This window comes from Triturus cristatus, chromosome 3_2, assembly GCF_964204655.1.
Source record: "Triturus cristatus chromosome 3_2, aTriCri1.1, whole genome shotgun sequence".
Lineage (NCBI taxonomy): Eukaryota > Metazoa > Chordata > Amphibia > Caudata > Salamandridae > Triturus > Triturus cristatus.
The window spans coordinates 1,136,030,508-1,136,047,953 of NC_140584.1; the positions used below are offsets into that span (position 1 = coordinate 1,136,030,508).

A 17,446-nucleotide genomic window follows, 5' to 3' on the forward strand; every position below is an offset into this window, starting at 1 on the left:
GCCCGCCAGGGCCTCTAGAATTTCATCCCTCTCGATAGGTAGTGAGAGAAACTCCCTGTGTTCGTTCGGTAGGAACGGCAACTTTATATGATCCAGATAGTCCCCTATGTCGTCCTCCATGCCGGTTTGTTTAGAAGCATAGAGTCCAGCGTAGTACGACCGAAATCGCTCCACCACGTCCTCCTCTTCTGTGAGCAGGGAGCCATCCGCTGCCTTGACCTGCGTGACGGCGGTCCTGCGCCTGCGAGCCTTGAGCAGGTTAGCTAACACCGACCCCGGTCTGTCCCCCTCACCATACACCCTGGCCGTAGCGTACTTCCCCAGGTGTAACACCTCTGCATCAGCCGTTTCGTGATATTCTGCCAGTAGAGCCTTAATCTCCTCAGTAGTGTCATCTCCGCCCGCCTCTAGCAGTTTTGTCTCCAACGCCGCCAGATTACACTCCTGCGTCGCAAGGCGGCGCCGGATACTCCGGAGTACCCCCGAGTGTTTAGCCATCGCCACTCCGCGGATGTGGACCTTGAAGGTCTCCCAGACAGTCTGGAAATCCTCCACGGAGCCCAAATTAGTGGTAAAGAATTGTTCGATCGCAGCCAGTAGCTCCTCCTTGAACAGAGGATCCAGCAGCGAGTAAGGGGGAAATCGCCAAAGGAACGGCGGGGGGGCCTTTCTGGGCGTCGCCAGGGAGAGCAGTATCGGCGAGTGGTCAGAAAGCGTTCGTGGGAGTACCGCGCACTCGCGAATTTGCGAAGTGAGGGGCGCAGATAGTAACCAGTAGTCTATCCGCGTATGCAGGTTATGGTACGCCGAGTAATGCGTGTAGCCTCCCTTTGCCGGGTTACGAGTGCGCCACAAGTCCACCAGGTCCAAACATAGCATACCCCGAGTGATCGCCCTCGCTGCAGCAGGTGGCGCTCGGCTCGGGCCTCCTGATCTATCCAGCTCCGGGTCGAGCACTACATTAAAGTCGCCTCCCCATAGTACCTGCCGCGCGCCGGTATCCCCCACCGCTCCCGCCAGCGCTGTGAAAAACTCAGGGCAGTCATAATTCGGCCCATAACAATTAACCAGTAGTAAATCCATGCCCTTTCCCTGAAAGCGCGTGAGTGCATACCTGCCCGCGTTGTCTGTGGCAATGCACTGCAATCTGTGTTCCACCCGCGCGCTGACCCATGTAAGCACCCCTCTAGAGTGTGTAGTGAACCCCGCTGCATGTGCCTCCCTCAGGTCCCTGGTGCGCAGGATAGGGCTGTTAGTGGGAAGATGCGTCTCCTGCAGGAGTGCAATATCTATCTCATGCCTCTTAAGGTAGTGCAGCACTTTACGGGCTTTTCGGTAATCATTCAGTCCCCGTACATTCCAAGAGAGGATTCTTAGTGCATCGCGCTTCTCAGGCATGGCCGCTTCGGTGTTCGCCATAGCTTTCTCTTGGGCGCAAATCCCTCAATTGAGCGCGCCTCCAAGCGCAGGAGCATACTAGTATTGCTAAACTCGCACCCCAACCTAGTGACCTCAAACCCCCGGAACTCAGACCCCCCCTTCCCCCCCGCCCACAGCAGACCCTCCCCAACTCGGCCTTGCAGATTCCCAAACTTGGGCACCCCATACCTCCCGCCTCCCCACCCTCAACTATCGAACTCTCAACGCAGTGGAACGCACACGCGGGCGGAGGTCGCTCTGCGCTCACACGTTAGTGTGGAAGCACCCAGCACCCAACAGCCGCCGCCCGGACCAGCGAGCCACTACGGTGTCTCTCGACCCCTCCCAGCACTTTGATACAACTTCTTAACCGCGTTCTCAAGTGGTAGGCCCCAGCAGCATACTCTATAATCCTATAAAGAAGTTAAGCAACAGGGGGATAAGGCACTGTCCACGGGCCTCCCTGTTGCGACTAGGCCGGTGGGGAGTGCATCTCACATTGTACAGTACCCCATCACCATATCGTCCAGCCGCTCCCCACCCGTGTCCCTCAACTCCTACCTCCCTGCAGCCACTCATGTCCCGACAAAATACCAACTGGCGGAGTCCTGTCCTCTTGGTCAGTCCTGTGCGTCCAGGGCGCCATCTCTCTCGTCCCCTCGCGGTGACGTCGCCGGGCTCCGACGCTGCTCCTTCGCCCAGTCCTTCAGCGCCTTTTGAAGTGCTTTAGGGTCCTGGAATATGTGTGACTTGCCCTGTCGGTTGACTCGTAGCTTAGCCGGGTACAGCATGGCATAGTCCACTCCGAGCTCCCGAAGCTGTTTTTTGGCTGGGGCAAACTGTCGTCTGGCCTCCTGCACCCGGGCCGTGAAGTCCGGGTAGAGCGAGATGGGCGACCCTTCGTAGAACAGTGTCTTCTTTTCCCGGGCCACTCTCAGCGCCGCATCCCGGTCTCTATAGTTCAGAAGTTTAGCTATGACCGGTCGGGGCGGTGCTCCTGGCGGGGGCCTTGGGCCCAGGGACCTGTGCGCTCTCTCTACCACGAACATCCCGGAGAACACTTCCTTCCCCAGCAGCGCAACCAACAATGTCTCCACAAAGGTCTCCATGCGGCCTGTGGCGGTGGGTTCCGGCAGGCCAGTGATGCGCAAGTTACAGCGCCGAGAACGGGCCTCTAAGTCCTCTGTCTTGTCCTGCAGCATCTGCATTTGGCGCTCGAGCTTCTTGTGGTCGCTGTCTAGTGCGGTCTGCGCGCCCTCCACCTCTGATATGCGGCTGTCAGCCTGGTCTAGGCGCTCCGCATGCCTGTCCAGGCGCTCTCCCATGCGGTCCATTCGGTAGGAGAGCGCGTCGATTTTGGCGCCTAGGGCAGTAATGCCGCTCTGCAGCCCCTTCTCCATGGACAACAAGAGGCCCCTCAAGTCCCGGTCGTCTTCCGCGGGGTCAGGCCCGCCTCCCGTAGCACCCTCCATGGGTGTTTGCGGCTGGGGGCGCCGCTGCTCGAACTTTAATTTCGACTGCGTTTTATCAGCCTTGCCCATCTTGTGCCCCCACTCCGCTAAGCGCGCCGCTGTTTGGCCTGGCAAGTCCCCCGTCCCCGCCCAGCCGTGGCACAGTCGCAGGCAGCCCACCTCAGGCGTCTCGGGGGTTCAAGTAGCTCCTTCCGTCCTCACCCGGCGCACCAATCACCTAACGTCCGCTCCAGGTGTCCAGCAGGCCGTCCGCCCCGTCCCGGCCGCAAGGCTGCCAAGTTCGTGGCGTCCGCGCTCAGCACAGCCTCGGAGGCGTCTCGCCCGTGGTGACTCCCGACCCGTTGCCTCCTCCGCACCTCCGCTGCAGGGCTCACCAGCGCCCAGGAGCGCCCCAAACGCGCCTCGCCACCAGTCTCTCTGTCTTAGGGCGTGATGGGGGTATCACCGATCCTCCGCGCTGCGGGCGCCGTGGGATGCGACCCGGGCCTCTCCGCGTGCCGATCGCACTCCCAGCAGATCGGCGCCTCACTCTCAGTGCCGTCCGTTGCCTCTGGGTGCACCGGCGGACCCCGCCTCGAATCGCCGCTGTCCTCCGCCACGCGTCTCAGGCCCGCTGGCCACACGCCTCCTGACGTCGTCGGCTGTCTCCTCCACCCGAGGTCGGGGATCCGCGGCCTAGGACGCCGCTCGTGTCGCCGGCTCCAGGGGTCGCCCGATCGGGCCAGAGATCGCGGCGTTCAACTGTCCGGCACCCCGGTACGTTCCGCTGGGGCCGACCGTGCTCTGGGGTTCATCGGGGTCAGGATTATTGATGGATATTGATCGTGACTCGCCGGAGCTCCGAGCTCAAGCGGCCATCTTCTTTGCGAGCCAAGCTCCGCCCCCTCCGTGCGGATGTTATTTGCAGAACAAGGGACCACGTGTGAACACAGCGGTTCAGCTGCTAACGGAAGGTTGTCGTCTTTAACCTGACTTCATCTGAAACCATCACCGGATGATTATTTTATTTTAAATGTGCTTGCCGCCATCAGGAACACAATGACCATTAACTGTTTACAGAAATATGAAATGGGTGTGGGTCTTAGCTAACCCTTCCAGCTTTGCTGTGAAGCACTGCTCCGTCTTGTCCCATTGTAACTCTCAGGGAGCAGGTTCTTCATCTCCTTTGCACATACCAGTGCGAGGACGGATTTGGCCCCTGTACGCCCAAGGTGTGGCCCAGGCCCTGAGGTGATCCCACCCCCCGGGCCTTGAGAGGCACGCCTCCTCCGCAGAGTACCTGGTGGCTCCATGGTGTCCCCTGCAGCCATCTGTGCCGCACTCAGACCAGCAACCTTTACTTGCCCCTCACATGTTTTTAAGGAATCGCGTATGAATTCAGTTTTATATTTTAAAAAGGCTGCAGGATGCAGACAATCCGAACACACTATGGAGGATTTTACCAAAGTACCAGCAGGCGCTGGTCTGTTTGAAAGGATCACATAGGAGGGGCCGGGAGCGATTTCCTGTTAAAGAGACTGTGCATGAGGAAATCTGCATTCGGAGATCCCTTTGAATTTAAAAGCCCCGCACGACTGGCTTTTAGAGAGAAACTGCAAATTGGGATTTCTTTAAATGGGAGCTTTTAAAGTCTAAGTCTGTGAAACAATTTAAGTGCAGCACTTTGTTTGAAATGAGCAGTCTTCGACGCAGTTCTTAAAAGTAGCACAATGCCGTTGGTTGTTTGGAGGAGTCCTCTAGACAGTGCTGCTAGCTGCTTCTCTGGTCTCATTGGTAATTCTTCATTCTTAGTGCTCTAGACAGTGCTGCAGATACTTCTCTGGACCCAGTGGTAATTCCTCTTCTAAGTCCACTAGTCAGTGCTGCAGCTGCTTCTCTGGTCTCCTTGGTAATTCCTTGTTCTAAGTCCTCCCAATAGCGCCGCTAGCTGCCTCTCTGGTCTCATTGGTAATTCTACATTCTAAGTCCTCTAGACAGTGCTGCAGTTCCATCTATACTCATACATCCACTACACTCCCCACCAAATCTCATAGGTAAAAAACATTGCCATTTACAATGCCAACAAATCTAACTCTAAAAAACATGCAAGACCTATTGCATTGAAAATGCTTGTTTAAGAAAGGCCACTGCAAGAACCCGGCCTGCAACAGACCTATATCACTACTGGACTCCTTTGTGAAAGTGGCCGGGCGCTTTATTTTAAATATACTGCAGTTGTGGGCAGAGGATACAGGTGTCATCTCTGAGTTACAGTATGGATTCCGTCAAGGTTTAGGTACTGTGGAGCAGAGTTTGAACCTGAGTCTTATACTGGGAAAATATACTCAGGCAAAAAGCGGAGCATTTATTTGTGTTTCGTCGACCTGAGCTCGGCTTTTGACTGTGTCAACCACCAGAAGCTGTTGCACATTTTAGAGGTCATCAATTTTTTAAAACAGTCGTACCTAGATGCTCGGACTAGGGTCCGCTACGGGAGAACTGGTGAACTTAGTCACAACTTCCCTGTCAGGAACGGGGTAAGGCAGGGGTGTGTGCTAGCTCCACTCCTCTTTACCCTCTACATAAATAGTTTGGGTAACACTTCATTGAGGGAATGCCAAGATCTACCTAGTATATTCAAACGGCCAATTGGTGCACTGTTATACGCTGATGATGCGGTCTTGTTAGCCCGGACTCCGATCGCTTGCAGAAAATTATGTTGTGCTTTGCATCTTACATGTCAAGCTTAGCCCTTAATTTAAATATTACCAAAACGTTCACTATGAAATGTAGCAAGCCCAGCGTCAAGTGCCGTGACATCTTTATAAACAATAAAAAACTTGATTTTGCTAACGACTTTTCATATTTGGGAATTGTTTTCGATAGAATGGGTTAAAGCCACCAATTCTAGAAAATTGCTGTTTGCCAAAGCCATGGGAGCTTTGATCAACTTTGCCAGGAAGTTAGGAAAGCGTCCTATTAACGATTTGCCAACAATTAACAAAGCCAAATGCAATTCAACTGCTCTGTATGGAGCTGGTATCTGGGGTCATGCAAACGTAAAGTCCTTCCAGCGAGTCGAGAATAGGTTTTTAAAATATCTTCTAGCTGTCCCAAATAGTACAGCTACGTATATGTGTCAGGCCGAACTGGGACTGTCATACCTGTCCGACCTAATTAAAATCCAGCCGATTCTATTATGACATAAGGTTTGGACTTGGTGTTACTACTGGTCTCAATCGGGATGTGATAAAAGACTGCTTGAATTCGCAACGGGTACAATGTATTCCTTGGCTCGCATACGTTAAAATCTTTATGCATGATTTAGATCGTTCCGAGTACTTTGTCAACCCCGACAGTCTGTCTATTATTACGAGGAAGGAATTAAAGTTATTATGTATCAACCACTTGGAGACGATTAGATTGTCCTCTAATATTATGAAAACATCAGTCAGAGCCAATCAATTGCTCTTGACGCAACCGGGGATACAACCTTATCTACTATTCACTCCAGGCAACTATGCCAGGTTGTTATTGATGCGCCTACACCTAGGCAACTTCCATAACTTGGTCACATTCCATCAGATAAATGACTGGTCACGCTCCCTAGGCCCATGTCCATGCGACAAAATATCTGCACAGTCTACAATCCATATTATTTTATTCTGCAAATTTTATATTTTAATCAGGAAAAGATGTATTCTGTCTTTTTTTTAAATGCAAGGATTGATATTATTCTGACCTGCTTTTATCAAGCTACAATTTCTAGATTATGAAATATTTACGGACCACATTGCAAAATATCTGATAGGGGTGGTTAGAACTAGGAAAACTATGCATGGTCCCTCTTTCTACTAAGGGGCCGATTCTGATCCGGGTCGGAAAGCACTCCGACCGAGTCGGATCCGGAGTGTTTTCCTAATGAGTCGGACCCCTACAGTCCATCCGAGCGAGTACGATGCGCACGTATGATGTCGGACTCGGTTCTGTCGAACTTCCATAGAAGTTAATGGGAGCCAGTTGTACGACGCGTACATGCGCTCCCATTGACTGAATGGGTACGTCTCGAATGTGTGCGCCCCCTACAGTGGGTACACGTCGGTGCCATCCGCGCCGCACATGCCTGTGTGGGGGAGAACCATGTGTCTCCCCCTGTGTGCGAGTCGTACGTCTGCAGGTGTTGGGGGGTCCGACGCAGACCCCCGAAGTCCGACTCTGGGAGCTTTCGTGACCCGGAAACTCCTGCTCGCACAGGCTGTCTGACGCGTGCATCGTACTGGCTTGGTCGTGAATCGCATCCATTGCACGCCGCAGTTAGCTTACGACCGAGACGTACAGAGCGGTTCGGACCCGGAAACGAATCCAACGGTGAATTTCATGTAGCTCGCATCGTACTGGCTCGCTCGTACAGCTGTACGAGTCGGGCGGAAAACACGCATACGGCTCGTAGTTTTTCCGGCCGGATCGCATTCGGTGCCCTTCCGACCCGGATCGCAATCGGCCCCTAAATGTTTTTGGTTTTTATGTATGTCATGGCTGCGCACGGAAATCAGTTTACAGTTCTTCTCTTTGTAATTCTTAACTGATGTAATTTTTAATATATTGTCAAATTTTATCTACATGAATTGATATATTTTTGCTTATTGTAATGTATTGTGCTTTTTAAGATTTAATAGTTTTAAATCGAATAAAACATATCTTGAAACTTGAAGTAGTGGGTAAGTGGGACTTGCACCTTTCATTACGTTTTCGACGGAAAGGTTTCACGTTCACATTTGCTAATATAATTGTTTCTGAAGCAGCATAAAATTGGCTCTACCTTCATTATTATTGACGATGCTGCATATGTGTATTAAAGCCTTATGTATTTGTGAAATGTAATGTAACCCAACAGAGAAAAGTGCACTTAAAGCTACATACGAAGTGCACATGCTTTGTAATCACAACATTTTAAACATGTGTTTACTTATGCTTCTATTTTTCAATAGCAAAGAGTTCCAGATTGTATGCATTTATATGGAAATGTTTGCTTTCGATATATAATGGAACGTGTATTAATGAAAGTTGATTTAATTTTTATGACATGTCTATTTATGTGCTAGTATTTATGCATTTATTGGGCCCGATTCACAGAACTAACTTAAGACAAAATCCTAAACTTACAACCATTTTGGTATTCACAGAAGGCACTTACTCATTTCGGTATTCACAGAAGTTAGGAGTCCTAACTTTAGGACTCCTAAATGCCTTCTGTGAATACCGAAAGTCTTAAAATTAGGATTTTTCTCAGTTTAGTAGTAGTATAGTTAGGACTCCTAACTTTAGGACTCCTAAATGCCTTCTGTGAATACCGAAAGTCTTAAAATTAGGATTTTTCTCAATTTAGTAGTCCTAAGTCTAAACTTAGGACTACTAAATTGAGAAAAATCCTAATTTTAAGACTTTCGGTATTCACAGAAGGCATTTAGGAGTCCTAAAGTTAGGAGTCCTAACTATACTACTACTAAACTGAGAAAAATCCTAATTTTAAGACTTTCGGTATTCACAGAAGGCATTTAGGAGTCCTAAAGTTAGGAGTCCTAAACTTAGGACTACTAAATTGAGAAAAATCCTAATTTTAAGACTTTCGGTATTCTCAGAAGGCATTTAGGAGTCCTAAAGTTAGGAGTCCTAACTATACTACTACTAAACTGAGAAAAATCCTAATTTTAAGACTTTCGGTATTCACAGAAGGCATTTAGGAGTCCTAAAGATAGGACTCCTAACTTCTGTGAATACCGAAATGAGTAAGTGCCTTCTGTGAATACCAAAATGAGTAAGTGCCTTCTGTGAATACCAAAATGGTAGTAAGTTTAGGCTTTTGTCTTAAGTTAGTTCTGTGAATCGGGCCCTTTGTGTGTATTGAAAATCTGAATTTCATTAACTTGACCTGAGGCTTTAAACACTGGATTTCACAATCCTTAACCTTCGACTTAAACGTTCTCTTGGATAAAGTGTTCTTTTACCCTCTCCAGGTGCCTGGAACGATGACCTAACATGGGAAAAAGGGCTCTTAGTGTTCAAATAGATAAGAACGTGCAGGGAGTCAAGTGTGAATGACATTAATGGTCGAAGGGAAGTCTGCTGTCCATGTGGAATGAAAGACCAAGATTCAAGGGTGCCTTCAAGAATGTGCATCAAAGGCGAAGAGTTATAGTGTTGTTTTTGATGGACGAAGAATTATGGCCACTTACCAGAGAGAATGTTGTTCGTAGAAGAATTAATTGGGACCCTGGTCCTGATTTAGGAGTGTATCTGGGGTATAACTAGGTGTTGTTTCCAGATTCAGAAAGCAGATCTCAGAATAGATTCAGGAGCAGACTCTAACACAGTGGCAGATGCTGATTCCTTCTGATACTCTCTAGGGTAGCAGATGTTTAGATCTTTGCATTCTATGCTTTATTTGGTTGTGTTGCTATATGCTGTGCAAATCCTTATTTTAGAAAACGTTTACTGAAGTTTTCTAGCTGACACCTTTCTTCACCTTATGAATATTTATGGGATTAGTTTAGTATTCTTTAGAGTAGATATTAGAAACTTAAATGCATCATAACACAGGAAGATCAGAACTCTCAAGCTCCTCATCAAGCAGTTTTCCTCTTGATCTGTACCATTGCAACTGAGATTCTCATTGGTTATTTGTTATTGAGAATTAACTTTGTTCGTAGAGCTGGAAGTCCTTTGATAATTTTGTATTGTTATGTGATGTTTAATAAATCTACACATACTTAACCTGACATTTGTATTGTAATTGCGATCTTGAATTAATACCTACCTCTTTACCCCTCAAGCTCCCTAAAAAGATCAGCCTGGAGGGGACAATAAAAGGGCCCACATCCCCTCTGCTGGAGCATTTCCATTGCAAATTGTGCATGGAATTTGATTTTAGGAATCTCTGGCCGCCACTGTCGTGACTGAAAACTGCCAATGTCTGCAAGGTGATGCAAAGCATCACTTACCAGAATAATCTAGGATTCTCAGTCTAGTCCATCACCAAGGGTCTATGCAAGTAAATGACAGTGGAGTAAGTTTAGGGTTTAATAACCGGCATCTCTTACCCGAGCAGTGAGGGAAGATTGTGCCATTCCGTGGTGTGGCACCAAAGACAAAGTCCACAGGACCATAATGTTGCACCTGTGAATAAAAACATGCATAATAGAAATCAGGGAATTGAGTGACTAATCAATAAACATTCCACTGTATTTGTATAGCACAAGTGATTAGCTATACATTTTAGGTAGCTGAAAATTACTGAAAGATTTGGGTACACACATGTGTAATACACACACAACACCTAGGCCATAGGAAGCACAGTCTATCACATAAAAGTGACTGTACACAGACACCAAATTCTTTATAACAAAAACGAACATATTGTTCAACACACTATGTCATAGACAGTTTATCATGCGCTGAAAAGTCATCATGCACAGCTCTTCACACATACATTACAGCAAACACATGTAGCCTAACACAGAAATACAACTACTCAAAAGCTGAAAAAGGTTACTTACTATAACTATAGTTGTTCAGTGAGTATCTTCCAAACATGTGTATGATTTAAAAATCAGGATTGCCAAACATTTTATCGCATAAATATTTTGTGTGCGTTCAATATTATTAAGTATAACTGATACTTCAGGTGTGGCCTTTCTTTAGAAAAAGTGATGAAAGAAACCTTGGTGAAGCAAGAGCCAGTAACTCAGAACCTCTCACAGAATGCAGTGGGTATACAACATCCCTTCCTTCTGAGTTGCCAACTGTTTTTAATATTACTGGCCTCCTTTTAGTTCAGTCTTATGTCTCCAAGTCTGCCCTAAATCCCTGTACTCCGATGTCTCCTTTTATAAATCTCAATTGATGCTTTTCCTTCTATTTTGTTTCCAAGACATGAAAAGTGGATAGCTGGGCCATTGTGTATGGAAACAAATGTAGCTACTGTCAAAGTCACTTCCTACCAGTATTTAATGCTTAAAAGTATTTGAACTTCATAAAAAATAAAACAGCTTCCACAGTTTAACCATGGAATTTAGGCACATCATCCTCTAAGAAGTTAACTGTATCTGTATGGATAGACATTTGTTTTTGTAAAAGTGCATCTAAATGTGCTGTTGGCAGGAAAAAAAAGTACAAGATGTTGCAGGAAAGTAACTTATTACTTTACATGGTTCGCGGATTGATGCACTTTGCACAGAATATTAAGCAGTGAGCATAGATTTGGAGGGCAACATGCCAGCATCTAAACAGACCGTTGAACACTGATAAACTAACTTATTTTTGCAAACAGTACTTGGAGAAAGGGGCAAGATTTCCAAGTGAAGAAAGTTTGAAAATGTTGGTAAAAATAGTGCCACAACAGCACCCATCCCTCCAGTATAGAAATCTCGGGTAATCGCTGTGGCGAAACGCTGCAAACGTCTTTCCCCTCGACCTGAGTGCCACATAACTACAGGGGTGCTTTGTCTATTGACGCTGTGGATCTTTCTGAACATGTGCAAGCTAGATAGCTCTACAAATGCATGTGTATCCAATCCTACACCCCATATCTAGACCAGAGGGGCATCTTCTCCATACTCAAGCAGCACCAGAGGATTTGTTGGTGCAGCCGTAAACACAACTTTGGAAGCCTGGGAACATGAACAGTCAAGCTAGGGCTTGGATCCACCAGGAAGATCCTCACATCGTTGACTTGGCCTGTGTCCATAGATAAGTTGTGCATACATCTGACGTAATATCTTTTAGAGGTAAGGGCACTGTAAGACAAGAAGTACACAGATCACAGTACACAGTGCTACAATATATTTCACCCTGTTTCCAAGAGGATTGTGACGTGGCATTCATGGTTTGTTTGCAGTTCTCATGAACGTGTTATTAAAAAACAACTGAAATAAAATTGATAAGAAAAGCTGCCTTGGACTTTACTGCTGGGGAGTCAGTGTCCTCTGGGCCATTCAGAATGACAACCAATGACACTCCAGGCTGCAGTTATTAATCCAGTGAGAAAAGAAAGCTTTAGAGAACTGGTTACCTGTGTTGTGTCTAACACACATGAAAATAAATCTGCTGGAGGACCAGACAGACTGTGAGATCCATACACAACCTAAAGTCCATTTTATTATTATTTTTCTGAGAAAAACCTATATAAGGGGTCTTCGGATCTTCGAACTGAAATAATGCTGTATCGGGGTAGTAATCTAAGAGATGTGTGCAAATCCCCTTGACAGCCGGATCCCTCACCACTCACAATATGATTCAACAAGGTTATTTCAAATCTCGGGGATTTGTTTCCACACAATTATGTAATTCACTGTCACTATGATCCCACCTAATGGCTGGCATGCGTCTAGCATTTGGCAGAAGAAACATTAATTTTCTATAGGGAGATAAATAGGTGACAGAGAGTAAAATAAGTTTATTCCGTTTTCTTCAGAACACGCAATAACAGCCAACACCTGTTTTGCCCTGTGATGGCGCAGGCTTGGGCCTTTTCAAGGTTAGGAAAGATCATGAACATAAAGATAAATCAGGAATGAATTTATTTGAATTTATGTATTGACAAGAAAATGTGTGCAGAACAAGCCATGTCGTGTGTGTGTTTCAGTACAAACAAACAACTGTGAGCAACTGCAAAACAACGCAAGAATTCTACTGTTTTCCTCTGAGTGACAGGTGGTTGATGCAAAAGATCAGGATAAAGATTGAAAAAATTGATCAGTCGTGTTATATACCAACACCAACTACAGAGTAAAGAGTTGTCGTTGGGAAGCAAAGAAAGGAGAGATAATCTTGGAATAATCTCAGAATTTTAAGTGGAGGTAATTAGCCATTCGCATAGCATACAAAAAGTGAATGGTTTGCGTTTGAAATTCTGAGCAAAAACAAATTAGCGAGGATGTAAGTTGAATATTTTCCAAAAAAAGTCAGACTGCCAAGCATTCAAAGGGGACGCGCAGCGTTAGAGGAGCCAGCAGTGGGGGCTAAATAATCACCGTGCCACCGGAGGACTTCACGTACCAGGAGGTAGAGGGGCAGCGTCATCAACAGCGGCCCCTCCCTCCCGCACTGGAACTTCAAAGGAACCTCGCGCCTCCCGCTTCGCGGGACGCACGGCATTAGAGGAGCCAGCAGTGGGGGCTAAATAATCACCGTGCCACCGGAGGACTTCACGTACCAGGAGGTAGAGGGGCAGCGTCATCAACAGCGGCCCCTCGCTCCCGCACCGGAACTTCAAAGGAACCTCGCGCCTCCCACTTCACGGGACGCGCAGCGTTAGAGGAGCCAGCAGTGGGGGCTAAATAATCACCGTGCCACCGGAGGACTTCACGTACCAGGAGGTAGAGGGGCAGCGTCATCAACAGTGGCCCCTCCCTCCCGCACCAGAACTTCAAAGGAACCTCACACCTCCCGCTTCGCGGGACGCGCAGCGTTAGAGGAGCCAGCAGTGGGGGATAAATAATCACCGTGCCACCGGAGGACTTCAAGTACCAGGAGGTAGAGGGGCAGCGTCATCAACAGCGGCCCCTCCCTCCCACACCGGAACTTTAAAGCGACAACGCCCCTACCACATCGCGGGACGCGCGCGGGCGGCGCCGGGCTAAGCCCGGGCCAAGAGCGGGCCCGTTTAAGCCTGTTCAAGAACGTGCAAGGACGGGACGGGCCATCCCTTTTTCGTTACGGTTGGGGGATCGATTTGTGAGTACATTGCATCCTACTTTTTCTATTGATTAGCTGGTCTTGTCATGCCCCCAAAGGAGGCCAGAGGGAGAGCGGTTAATGTTAACCTCACAGGAACTATGGACCAGTTTATCACTAAGGTAAATAGTGTCATAGATCAGGAGATCACGATAATGGAACGTCGAGTTTCCCAGGACCTCGCGATGGCCAGGAGGTCTTCAATGGGACACATTGCTAATGTGCGGTCTCCTGTCCATCAAGGCCAATGTAGTGGTATTCCTGTATTACCAGTCTCAGAACCCCTGATTACACATTCATCACCCTGTGGTACATCTCATGATGCCTTGGGGGAACATTCCATGGCTTCAGATTCATTATTGACATCTCCCCATATGTTGCCGTCCTATCCCAGTATAGTTACGGAGAACAACACCAGGCAACTGCGGGAGAGACACCCAGGGGCTATTCCTAAGCACAAGTAAGGGTTGTCTAACAATAATGGCGGGAAGAAAAGGAAAGCCGCGAGGCACACTAGAAACACTAGGATAATCCCTGCCATATTGGAGCAGCCTAATATGGATACTACAACAAATATAAATGCACCTTTAGCTCACCCATCATCCATCAGAACACCATGTCAGGCTGCAAGCGGGGGGACATGCCAAGCTGACAGGGCAGAAGGGATGGCCCCCGAGTTGACTCATATGTGTGATATATTTAGACTTCTCCTTCGTCCAGTAGAGGATAGATTAAGTAAAATTGAACAGCACTTATCAAGGATTGAGCATGACTTTGTGGGAATCATTGATTCCCTAAAAAAGGATGCTCACTCCTGGGTTTCCCAATCACTGGATAAAGTTAGAGGAGAAAATGCTCCAGCTGTCCCGGCTGTTCCGAAAGATCATTCAGCATTGACCATAGATCATCAGGTCCTAATCGAAGCTAATAAGAGTATATCTGCGGCTGCTGGCAGTAAATCTTATCAGGATAACACACCCCAGCCTAGTGAGGGAGGTCGAGCCTCTATAGACCAGGTTCCTAGGGGGAAAAATATCTTAAATTTACCCCCGGAAGCCTGTTCGTTTGTGGTAATCCTAGCAGGGGTCCCTGAATTGAGTAAGCATGAAGTTGAATCTCCTGCAACTTTGAGGAACAGGATTGTCCATTGGTTAAATCAAAATAGACCAGTGGCACCACATATAGTGTGTAAAATACTTATGGTTAGGAGGGTCCCATGGATAGGACACCTGCCCAAGAACATAAGAGGGGATTGCATTTTGAATAACTTCAATGACCCTAAAATAGTCGAGTATATTTGTAACTGGAGACAACCCAGCCTGGGAGCAACTATTCGCTCCCTTCCATTGACTTATTTTTATCCCCCAGGTCACTTTTCATCTTTAGCGGATGGGTGGACACTAGTACAACGGAATGGGAGGGGGCCGCCGCATGGGGGTCGGCTTTGGCCCTTACTACCCATAGATGTGACCCCCATTCAAAATCGATTTAGCAGTTTGGAGGCTGTTGATTGACTCCAGGATAGAGTAGGAGTACCGACTACCCCCTTGTTCCCCTTAGGCTGTTGCATTACTAGTCCTTCTGCACTACTCCAGCTTTTGGGTTCCGAATTATCAACTCCTGCCAGTGTACCACAGAGAACTAACATCATTGCTGGCAGATACTCGGTCCATTCTCCAAGTCCCTTAATCTCCCGTGATGGTCTTTCCTGCCATTTTAAGCTTGTTTCGTGGAATGTGGCGGGCCTACGAAATAAGCTTTCTCTACCGGACTGGAATGACTTTATTGATGGGTACGATTTGTGTTTATTCCAGGAAACCTGGAGTCTAGAACCCCTGTATAAGCCTGGTTTTTCCTGTTTCCATGTACCAGCTACCTCGGTAGGCCAAGGACGTCCGTCTGGAGGACTTATGGTATGGGTTAGGGCAGAACTTAACCTTAAGATCACTCACCATTCTTGTCCTACGCTAGATGTACTGAGACTCTCTCTTAAGGGTACGAAGAGTAATAATACCTGGGAACTTTTTAACATATATGCTAGAGGTACCCAAGGGGGGGAAAATCCTCTACCATCTCTGCTCTTTCTGATATGCTCCTTTCCTGTCCCTCTGATTCCTTTATTTTGGTTGCTGTCGACCTTAATTGCTCTTTTGAGCCTTTAGCAGCAGATGATGCTCTGGGAATCTATGATGAGGATGCCAGATGGGGCATCCCTTCTCTGTCGCTTAAGCCAGTGAAGAGATGGTTACCGGTTGTCATTCAATTGAATGCCCTAATGTTAGAGTTTGGGTTAAGAGCTGCAAATGGGCATACGACTTCCGATGCTATGGGAGCAACTACATATAATAGGGTCCCCTGCCAAAGTAGAATTGACTATATAATGATTGACAGGAGGGCATGGAAGTTTGTGGATGATATGGTCATTATACCATCAGTAAGTAGTGATCATAACCCCTTGTCCCTTACAATGTTGGAAATGTGGCATAGGAAGGAGCACACCTCTATTACTGGATCAAGAATGCTAACTAGGACAGTCTTACCATCCAATTGCAATAGATTTCTCAAATGGCCCAAGTTCATTTTGAATGAGCTAAGATTAAGTACCCTAGAAGAAATCCTTAGTGACCAGACTCTCAGGCTTTCTGCAGCATGTAAGGATAGGGCTGGGCCTGTCGCTGCAGTAACAATTTATGAGGACACTATAGATTTGATTGGTAGCCTGTTTTTAGATCCTAGTAAAAAACGCTTGATAAATGCTAAGCCACCACATAAGTGGTTCAATAGGAATTGCAGACTGAAAAAAGCCAGTTTGGTCCTTGCTATTAAATCTAACATCCCGGGTGATGTCCGGCTGGCAAGACTGCAATACAGGCAGGCATCGTAGATGCTAAGAGGGAATGGGAAGAACTATATTGAGATAGTCTAAAAACTGCGAGCCAGTCTAAGAACGGCGAGCTTTTTTGGACTATAGTGAGAAGATCCAATGGCCGCGATTTGGACCAAATTCCGAACCATATAACGGATAGGGACTGGTTTGAGCACTTTAGGAAATTGTATGTAGGGGTTGAGCAATCAGGTGGCCCAGGGCCTCTTAGTGGAACCACAGCCACCGATCCTGCTCAGGTTTCATTCAATAGGATAGAGAAGAAAGAGGTGGAGGCCGCTATAAATAAGATTGTACCCGCTAAGGCTCCGGGACAAGATGGTATTCCGGGTGATTTATTTAAAGCTAATACTGAGAGATGGGCCTCTTATTTTGTGATTCTCATTAATGCTCTGCTGGAAGGCTCACCGGTCCCGAATTCTTGGAAAGGGGCTGAAGTAATCCCTATTTATAAGAGGGGCCCAAGGGGGGACCCCGCCAACTACCGCCCAATTAGTGTCATAGACGCTGGGCAGAAGTTGGTTGGCAGGGTTCTCCTGGAGAGGGTCCTCTCATGGGCGGATGAAAATAACATTATCTCACAGTTCCAGGCGGGCTTCAGGGCCTGTACAAGCACGATTGACCAGGTATTTAGGCTGGCGCTTTTATATTGGAAGGTGGTTACCATTGGCAAGGGCGGTCTTTACTTGGCATTTATTGACCTGAAGACCGCCTTTGACTTGGTCCCCCGTGACCGCCTATGGCTGGTCCTGCAGGAGATGGGGATCCCCCCGCCCATCTTGAACCGCCTGGTTCGTATACATGATGGTAATTATGCTCGCATTAGATGGGGGTCGCAGGAGCAAAAAACTGCTAAAATTCCTGTGAATAGAGGGGTCCGCCAAGGATGTGTATTGGCTCCTACACTCTTCACGCTATTTGTGAACGGTGTAGTTTCTTTTTTGCTCGAAGTCAATGCCGA

General features: G+C 47.4%; 1 protein-coding gene across 1 annotated transcript in view; it reads right to left on the bottom strand.

Annotated features, from left to right (window-relative positions):
• The window catches only part of DNMT3L (DNA methyltransferase 3 like), a 187,748-nt gene that overhangs the window by 91,399 nt on the left and 78,903 nt on the right, over positions 1–17,446 (bottom strand). The window contains exon 9 of the mRNA XM_085646967.1: positions 9,968–10,043. Within this exon, the coding sequence (XP_085503093.1) occupies positions 9,968–10,043 (76 nt within the window). The remainder of the gene's footprint in view (positions 1–9,967; positions 10,044–17,446) is intronic.